Source organism: Triticum aestivum, chromosome 4A (assembly GCF_018294505.1).
Source record: "Triticum aestivum cultivar Chinese Spring chromosome 4A, IWGSC CS RefSeq v2.1, whole genome shotgun sequence".
Classification (NCBI taxonomy): domain Eukaryota; kingdom Viridiplantae; phylum Streptophyta; class Magnoliopsida; order Poales; family Poaceae; genus Triticum; species Triticum aestivum.
In genome coordinates, this window is record NC_057803.1 from 32,646,661 (window position 1) to 32,655,914 (window position 9,254).

At 52.3% G+C, this 9,254-nt stretch overlaps 1 protein-coding gene across 3 annotated transcripts; it reads left to right on the plus strand.

The window, feature by feature from the left end:
- Positions 1-1,610: 1,610 nt before the first annotated feature.
- LOC123081677 (protein SOB FIVE-LIKE 5) lies at positions 1,611-2,937 on the plus strand. Of its 3 annotated transcripts, none has more exons than XM_044504229.1 (4): positions 1,611-2,095; positions 2,165-2,278; positions 2,376-2,462; positions 2,553-2,937. In XM_044504229.1, exons 1-4 carry the CDS (start codon positions 1,679-1,681, stop codon positions 2,592-2,594), a joined length of 660 nt encoding a protein of 219 aa, XP_044360164.1. In that variant the 5' UTR covers positions 1,611-1,678; the 3' UTR covers positions 2,595-2,937. The 3 variants fall into 3 exon arrangements, with proteins under 3 accessions (XP_044360164.1, XP_044360166.1, XP_044360165.1); XM_044504231.1 differs by having other exon boundaries at positions 2,556-2,937; XM_044504230.1 differs by having other exon boundaries at positions 2,168-2,278.
- The last annotated feature ends 6,317 nt before the right edge of the window (positions 2,938-9,254 follow it).

Genomic DNA, 9,254 nt, shown 5'->3' on the forward strand with positions numbered 1-9,254 from the left:
CATATAGGGGCTTCAGGTGACCATACATCAGCTTACTCTCATGCACAGCCAGAAGGAGTTCTGTGTCATCTGACCGCTATTGTTCGAACCCAAGAGCTTTTAATAACTTTTGTGACCCTTTCGTAGTCACAAAAACCTTGGCACATGCCACAGGAAGACCTCATTGAGACTTGGAATAACATTTTCATACTTTCTAGCCACGATTAATGATAACTTAAATGGACACTTGGTTGAAAGAAATTTCATGACCGATAAGGTTTTTTTTTCGGAATAGCATAGGTCTTTTGGACATAGCCAAACGTGAAGTCAAGAGGGAGAGTCCCTAGGCGCACAAGGAGGTTCGGCCTCCAAGATAGGGGGGGGGGGACTCTTGGGCAATTAGGCCCATGTGGCGGCCCCACACTTGGGCTCAACCAAAAGGGCAGCCCGTGGAGGTTTTGGAATATTTCAGAATCTTTCAGGACCTTCCACTGGTCCTAACGTGAAGAGCACCTAAAGCAACAAGGGGAGGGAAAAGATCCACGAAAAAAATCTCAATTTGATGGGGATTTGAGGAGGTCTTGAGGTGGGAAGAGAGGGACCTTCACTATGTTCTTCACCGCCTAGGTAGGCGGCCGATTGGGGGCTGCAAGTAGAGTGGACTCCACACGCGGCCAACTGCAGGTTATTGTGTCTATGTCACGTTGCATCGCAGCCTATGGTGTCTCCTTCAGTATCGAAACGCCATGGTGTACGATATTTTTAGACAGGGTGAAACGCTATGATCCCTGGCGTTTCTTATGGTGCAACGTTGGACGGTACACGAGCGGCGACCAACACATGGGCGTTGACCATGGTGTCTCGCGTGCAACACAATGTACACGATGGATGATCACTAAAAATGGCATATCGTAAAAATGTCTTAAATTGGTGTTAATTCATTCTAATCATTTGCAAAAGGTCAAAAAAGATGTGATCTTAGTCGACTAAGATTTAACCAAGTTTTAGTCAAGTGACATAATATGCAAAAGAGAAAGAAAAAACTGAAAATAAAAATTACACGGATGCCAACGTAAATTTTATGATAGTATGGACTAACACTTAACGAAGTCGCGGTCGACCGAGACTAACAACACTGAAAAAAAATGGGACAGTTTGCACCCGTCCGCGCGGGTGAGACGAAACAAGGCAACATCCACCGTGCTTCGGTGCTTCCGTGCGGCGCCTGACAACACCAGCACTGTGCAATCCGGCCCGCCGCCCGACCCAGCCCAGCATCCACAACGCGCCGCGCGCAGGGATCGACGAACGTCGCGCGTCCGCCGGCGGGAGAGAGAAACCGGAGGACCGAGATCGGACGGGCGGCCGGAGCCAGACGAGTTTAAGCCGGCGCGCGTCGCGTTTGCTCCCCGTCACGGGAAGAGGAATGATTCGGCCGCCGCGGACCACGCAACAGTACCGCGCCCGGGCAATGACGGCCCGTCCCGTCCACCCCCCGTTGCCGCCTCGCTGTACTCCACGTGATGCCTCCCCTCCCCTCCCCCCACCTGTCACTGAGACCAAGGTTCACTCCCGCCACAGACGCGTGGGGCCGCCCCCCTCCGCCCGCTCTACTTAGTACGCGCTAACACTCGCGTACTGCTGCTAGGTCGGGAGCAGCTCATCACATCAGCGTAGTATTAGATAGCGAGCGCACGGGATGACGACGGGGGAGGACGCGGTCATGGGCGCGGCGGCGAGCTCCGAGTGCAGCAGCGGCTGCCAGTCCGGCTGGACCACCTACCTGGACGACGACACCTCCTCCTACTCCCGCGGCGGCTCCACCGCGCGGCTCCACGGCGGCAAGGGGCAGCGGTGCCGCTCGTCCTGCCGCTCCGAGGACGCGGAGGAGGACGACCTGTCCATGATCTCCGACGCCTCCTCCGGCCCGCGCCACCAGTACTCGGCCGGCTCCGACGAAGGCGCCGCCGCGCAGGCCAATGCACAGCGCGCGGAGAGGAGGCGTAGGACGGCGGAGCCTGCGGCCGCGAGGCGGCAGGGCAAGATGGCCGCCGCCGTCGCGTCGACTCTGCTCGAGGACACGGCCAGCTCGCCGGCCTTCTTCAAGCACTCCAAGGTACGTGCTTGTGCAGTCCAATCTGCGTTCCGTTCCACCGAGTTCTTCTAACACGCATTCGCCATCCAGCAGGTGATGGGCTCGCCGGAGGCCAATGGCTACGGCGGGGCGGCCGGGTCGACGATGGAGTACAGCAATGCGGCCGACTTCTCCTCCACCTTCTTCTCCCCGGCGGGCTTCGAGGTGCGCACCGACGTCAAGCCGCATTAACGTCGCATAACTAATTTCCTGCTTATACTGGCAGCTAATTCGCGTAGCATATCTTCTTCTGCCATTGCAGTCTCCCTTGAGCGGATCTCCTCTGGGCAGCTACCTGCATGCGCAGTACTCCCCTGCCCCTGCCACCAAGCCGATGCCCACACGACAGGTGACCATTCTCCCGACCTTTTTCCGTGCTCCCACGAACACAAGTAGCATTTCAGCCGTAGAAACTCAAATATTTTTGGGATTTCTGCAGCAGGCGTGCAGGGACGGGGGTGACAAGATGGAGAGGTGGTGAAGCCGGCCGTCGCTGTTGGTGCTGGCCAGGCCGTAGGGCGTTATGCGGCTGCTCTGCTCCGTTCCGTCCTCGGAAGCCGGGAGGAGACGGGCAGCTAGGAGAAGAATAGAATAGAATGAGTTTGCGTTGCGTTGCGAGAGTCTTTTTTTCATGTCTTGAGGTTGAGTTTCTTCAGATTAGTTTTGGTAGCCAGTAGCTTTTCCGCGTGTGTCCTGTGTTCACCTCACCATGGCTGCAGTGCCTGTCGTTGCTCCCCGCTTTTGAGCTGTCAGCGCAGTGGGAAACAAAAACCTGAGGGGAAAGAAAGGAAAACACGAGCGAGTGTGAGATCTTTTTTGCGCCACATGCGTCTGCTGCACTGTCATGATGGCACCCTAGCTATCTCTGAGGTTTGCAAGCGTTCAAGTCAACCTCTCCGTCCAGGCGACACCACCATCTTTGAGCCGATGAGTGGAAGCATCTACTCCTCTCTTCTCTTCTAGAACTAGTAGATATTTTGAATAGAAGGCTCAGAGCAAGCAACACGTATGATCAATGTCGACCAAGTATCGCCACCCGCTAGGCCACTAGCCCATTACCCTGTCCATCAGTCTCTAACTACAACTAGGGCGTATCGTTGTACGAGAGTGATTGTCATGCCGTTTTGCAGGGGCACTTGTAAAAACACCACACTCTACCCTCCTCTTATATAATGGATGAGGCAGATCTTTTGTTTCATAAAAGAAAGTCTCTAACTGCAAGGTAAAAAAACTGAGTAACTACAAACAACTAGGACTAAACAGCAAAGCTTAGCTAGACTAATACTACCAATCGTTCCGATTCCACGGGCGTCCACGTACTAGCACATCTCTTATTTTTGTCGTGTTTGATGGTTACAAAAGGGAGTGGCGCGCAGGGCACATCCACACGTGGGCACTCAAATTTGGATTAGGCCCCATCCAGCCAGCCGGCCAGAAGCCAAGCCAGATCTCTCGACGGGAGGAGAGAGATCGCGCAGAGCGCTTTATAGCGAGTGATTACGAGCAGCTCGTCGTCCTCGTCGACAGACTATGTGGTTCAGGGGCGCAAGATCTCTGCTGAATTCTTTATTGCAGCGAAAAACGGCATGTGCGCGGCGAGTACTCGCCCGTGTCTGACTGCGCACGGTTCCACTAGAGTGCAGTAATAACAGTAATTTATTCAAACAAACAGATTCTCTCTCTCTCTCACACACAGTTAGAGTAAAGCAAACAGAGCAGAAGGGCCGTATTGCAATATCGGTACATACTGCCGGTCAATCTCAAGCCATGGCGTGGAGGCACATCCCACTGCACAGTCTACACGTCTACACGTAGGCAATGGATCGTTGAGGCCATGAGCATCATCTCGTGGCACCAGCGCTGCGTCAGCGCCGGCGTTGCATGAGGCGGGCCAAAGCACGGGGATATCTCTCGGCTCCTGGTCCGTTCCTGCGGTACGACGGAGCATGAGAATGGCCGCCGCCCGTCGCTTTCAGAACCAGGGTGGCCGAGATGCTACCGGGTTGGGCTTTGGCGCCGTGGGGTGGGGTGGGGTGGGGCGGGACGGGACGGGGACGGACGGATGTTTCCGCAACCGGGGACGCCGACCCCGGCGGCCCGGAAAGGATGTCCGGTCAGGGCGCGGCGCCGTCGCCGTCGCCATCGCCATCGCGCGACAGCTAGGCCGGCTGTACCGCTGCCTGCTCGCGCCCGGCGCGCGATGACAGTGCGCCAGCCGGGCACGCACGCGGCGGGCGAGAGAGGCCGTCGTCTCAGACCGGGTGCTGCTGCTCTGCTCGTCGTCTCCCTCCGTACCAAGTGCCGCGCCGGGAGGGATCTGTCTGTGCCTTTGAGGCTATTGATCGTGGGGTGGAGTGCTGCTCGGCTGCGCTGACGCGCTCCGTTCGCGTCAGGCCCCCCATGGCCATGTGGCACAGCACAGCAGTACGACGAATTCCGTGGAAGTTTTGCTGGTGGCCGGTACCGTAACGTGCATGGGTCCTGTTCAAATGTGACAGACCCTATCGTCAGGGACTTTGACGGTATGCTATTATATCCTACAGTCATGAGTCTTGGCTGTAGTAAAAGAATCAGATCCTGAAATTTTTTCAGATTAGGATCAGATTTCGGTTAAGTTTCAGAAAGGAGTCAAAAACATAAAATTTAGCCGCCGTTGGCTGGTCTTATCCAACAGTCGATGAGAGCGCTGTCATTTAACCCCGCCGATGGCAGCTGAGCTAGCCGGTGCTCGTGTCGAGGACCAAGAGGCTGCCGGCGTAACATCCACCGTAAAAACTATGCCAGCGTCTGTGTGCGCGGGTGCATGCACTCCTACAGGCTACAGTACGCACACTTTTGCAGGGATTGATGATGCATGCATGGTACGCTACGAGTCTCCCGCCAAAAAGAAAAATTACGGTGGTACGAGTATTTATACCGGAGACACGCATACCGTTGGGCGTTCAGTTTTGGAGCGCAGCAGCAGCTAGCTGGTGCTCTCGACCGGCTGGGGTCAACGTACGTACCGCACGAAAGGAAAACTGTACTCCCTGTCCCGTCATGGTGCGATGCACTGACAAGAGTCTATCCAAGCCCCAGCCGTTGCTTTCGTTCGATCAACGGCGAGAAATTCGGCTTCACGGTACACCATCCACAACACTAGCCCTGAAAACTGTCTGGCTCAAGACTCTAGGGAGAGCTTCTCACCGGAACATGAGAGGCATGCGATCCTCGTTTTCGGCAGAAAACAACGAGATCCCAGCTGCGGCATCGCATGCATGCTTTGGCTCCGAGGATTCCAATCCAAGATGGACGGACGGACGGATGATGAATCGAGAGACATTGAAGCTAATGCTTCCAGTTTACATAGTGCTACAACAACACATTGCACATCCAATGCTGTTCCCCTTGGCTCCGTCCTAGGGCAATCCTTGCGTTCACAACACCGGCCCTAAAACCCTTTAGTACAGACCGTAGAGTCTATTCCCGTCCCCTAGAAAAGGCGAGGCAAGAATGCATTGATCAAGAACACGAAGGCACAATGCTTCGGGGATAGGATATGCGTGCTGCAAAGTGCTCCACGGACAACATGCATGTCTGGCTTGCATCATGTAGCGCAAGCTTCCGCACTCCATGTCATGTCAAGTCCCAGACCCTATCCGGATCGTGGGCAGGGCAGGGAATGCAAGATCCTACTGTGTCTCTCATGCGCACTCGAGAGGCGGGCAGGCGCGCACATGCATGTGTGGTGAGCATGGACGATGGACAGAGCATGGGAGCCGCGGGACGCGAAGGATGCCTAACCGCCTCGCTCATCATCATCATGTTGTGGCGCCAGCTTTATATCTGATCTGAGGTGTGGACGGCACCGAAGCCTCCCCTGCTCCCAATCCCATTATCCGTTTCTGATGCCCACCACATGTGCGGGCCACGAAAAGGTCTCGCCGTGTCCGGAAGTGGATCCTTTAACATTAAGGAGGAAAGTCACCTAAGCTACATTGCAATTCAGTGTAAAACAAAGAAGGAAAGTCAGAGGCACCGTAGCGAATAATGTATTTATCTACTGTAGAAAGTTATGTGTGTGGTTACTGTTCATGTAAATAAATTTAAAATTAATTTTATTGCATCATAATTTTGTTTGTATGTGTTTTTTGTAAATGTATACAATAGATTTGTAATTTGCAAATTAATTCAAATTATTTTAGCCTTAATCATATGGATGTGAAGGAGGAAAGTTAAAAAATTGTAGCTTAGGTGACTTCTCTTCTTTTTTTTTTTAGAAAAAAGGCGAGAGCCCGACTTTATAGATAAAGCCACCAGGCAGAGTATATGACCAACAACCGCACCCAACAAAGTATCACGCGCAGAAGATAAAGTATCATTACAAGGCCAGCGGCCTTACATGGCACGCATGCCAGCCTAAACCAGACACCAAAAGATCATTCAGGAAGCCGTCCTCAAAGAAAGCCGAAGAAGCCCAGACGCCGTAGATTTCATCTTGGATAGCATGGCGTCGAAGGCCTGGAGATCCCCTTCTTTAGTCAATAATCTCCACTGCTGCAAGAAACCATTGGTTTTAAATAAGCAATTGACAGGATTAGCCGGAAAAATATGTTCAATCGAGAACTTATTCCTAGTAGTCCACAACGACCAGCCAATCGCAGCCCATCCAACTAAGAAGACTCTTTTAGAATGGCCAGAAAGAAGATTGACATAATGCCTCAGGTCTTCAAAGGAGGAAGGGGACCAATTTACATGTAACCAGAGTCTGATGCAACTCCACATAAGTTTAGCTAAGGAGCAGTGAAAGAAAATATGCTCGGTGTTCTCCAGTGCCCCACAAAGCACACACCTGTCGGACCCCGGCCCGTTTCTTTTCTTAATCTGATCGGCCGCCGGAAGCTTACTCCGGACAGCTTGCCAGAGAAATATCTTGATCTTAGGAGGAATTCGAGCCGACCAGACATGCTTAAACTTGACCGGGCGCCCCCCAGGGATAAGCTTGGAGTAAGCAGATTTAACCGAAAAACGCCCCGAAGAGGAGAGGGGCCACACCACGGCATCCTCTTCCTCCGAGAGCAGGGGGAAGCAAGTAGTAAGGCGCTGCCAATCTTCCAACTCTTCAGGAGAAAGAGAACGACGAAAATCCAGAACCCAACCCCTAGCCGAGAGCTCAAAGATAGAAACCTCAGTATCATCGCAATATGAAAATAGAACCGGAAAAGCAACAGCCAGCGAGGAGTCCCCGACCCACCAATCAAGCCAAAACCGCGTAGACTTACCGTTCCTAACTACAAATTTTACAAGGGACCGAAAGATCGGCCGGACTTTAACCAGTTGATGCCAAAATTGCGACCCACCCGCAGCCGGCGCGAACATAGGACTCGAGGAGGGGAAATATTTAGCTTTTAGGATAGAGAGCCAGGGTGGCAGTTCCTCAAGAGTCATGATCTTCCACCACCATTTGATCATAAGACAATTATTCATCACTCGCGTATTAATAATGCCCAGACCCCCTTTGGCCTTGGGGCGACATATAATGTCCCATCTGACCATCCTGTACTTACGTTTATTGTCCGCTGCGTTCTAATAGAAAGCACCCCTATGCTTGTCAAAACCATTATGAACCCCACTAGAGAGAAGATAGAATCCCATTAAGAACATAGGTAGCGAAGAAAGACAAGAGTTAGTAAGGGCGACCTTGCCCGCTTGCGTATTATATCGCCCTCGCCAAGGGAGAACTCTGTTGCCAACTTTGGTAACCACCGGAGCGAAGTCTTTAGCCAAAAGTTTAAGCGGGGAAATGGGGAGGCCTAGATATTTGAGAGGGTAGGATCCCAAAGAGCAGTTCAGAAGATGGGCCACCCGCTGCGCCTCTTCGTTCGAGACCCCAGTCACTACAACCTCACTCTTAGAGAAATTGATTTTAAGACCTGAGAGCGCTTCGAAACAAAGCAGAAGGAATTTCAGATTGGTGAGGCTATTATCATTAAGTTCCATCAGAATTATAGTATCATCCGCATATTGGAGATGAGAGATGCCATTAGGGATGAGATGAGAGCTCACCGGAGTGATATGACCAGCCAAGGCAGCTCGAGAGAGAATGCGAGATAGAGCATCAGCCACAAAGTTGAAGAGTAAAGGGGACGCTGGATCCCCTTGCCTGAGGCCCCTGCCATTAGCAAAAAACTGGCTAATTTGGCCATTGACAGCCACAGCCGTGTGCCCCCCAGAAACCAATTGCATCAAGCGCTGCATAACAGGCCCCTCAAAGCCCTTAGCCAAAAGAACTTGCCGAAGGAATTTCCAGCTAACCGAGTCGTAGGCCTTTTCAAAGTCAAGTTTGAGAACCACAGCCTTGGTCCCTCGCACCCGTAAGTCATGAACAATCTCATGTAAACAAAGTACCCCGTCCAAAATGAACCTCCCTTTGATGAAAGCAGACTGGAAAGGGCTAATGGTCCGATGTGCAATGGGAGATAGCCTAGTGGCCATGCCCTTTGCAGGCATCTTTGCGAAGTTGTTGATTAAAGCAATCGGCCTAAATTGAGAAATCATATCCGCACCCTTGACCTTAGGGATGAGGGAGAGAACCGCATAGTTAAGTCTAGAAATGTCAACCGATCCCAGCCATTACCCTTGGATGACAGCAGAAATTAGACCTTTTAGTTGGGGCCAGAATTGTCGAAAGAACGGAATGGAGAAACCATCAGGGCCTCAAGCCGCATTAGAATTAGCCGTCCGAATAGTATCAAAAATTTCCTCCTCAGAAGGGGGAATCAACAGAAGCTCATTATCAGCGTGAGAAATCCTATCAAGGGGAGCCCAGAAGCCCGGGGCTAGCGCGAATCCGAGGTCTGGTTTAGCCGAAAGCAGGTTAGAGAAGAACCGAACTACATGACGGAGAATGACCGGCGGTTCAGAGACCCTAACACCATCAATAATGAGGCTGTTAATCAAACATCTACGCCGTCTGCCATTCGCAATGGCGAAAAAGTAAGCCGTGGGAGAATCACCCTTAAGAGTCCAATTAATCGTACCCCTTTGCTTCCAATACACTTCCTCTTGGCGATGAATAGCCAGAAGCTCCTTCTCAAGGCCATAGCGAACTTGCCACTTAGTAGCCGAGAGCCCACCGTTGTCCGCACAGGAATCGAGGGCA

Bases quoted from the DNA above. Each gene is read 5' to 3' on its own strand.
- LOC123081677 (XM_044504229.1), top strand. From the start codon at position 1,679: ATGACGACGGGGGAGGACGCGGTCATGGGCGCGGCGGCGAGCTCCGAG. The intron at 2,096-2,164 runs GTACGTGCTTGT...TTCGCCATCCAG, and splicing joins CCTTCTTCAAGCACTCCAAG to CAGGTGATGGGCTCGCCGGA. The intron at 2,279-2,375 runs GTGCGCACCGAC...CTGCCATTGCAG, and splicing joins TCTCCCCGGCGGGCTTCGAG to TCTCCCTTGAGCGGATCTCC.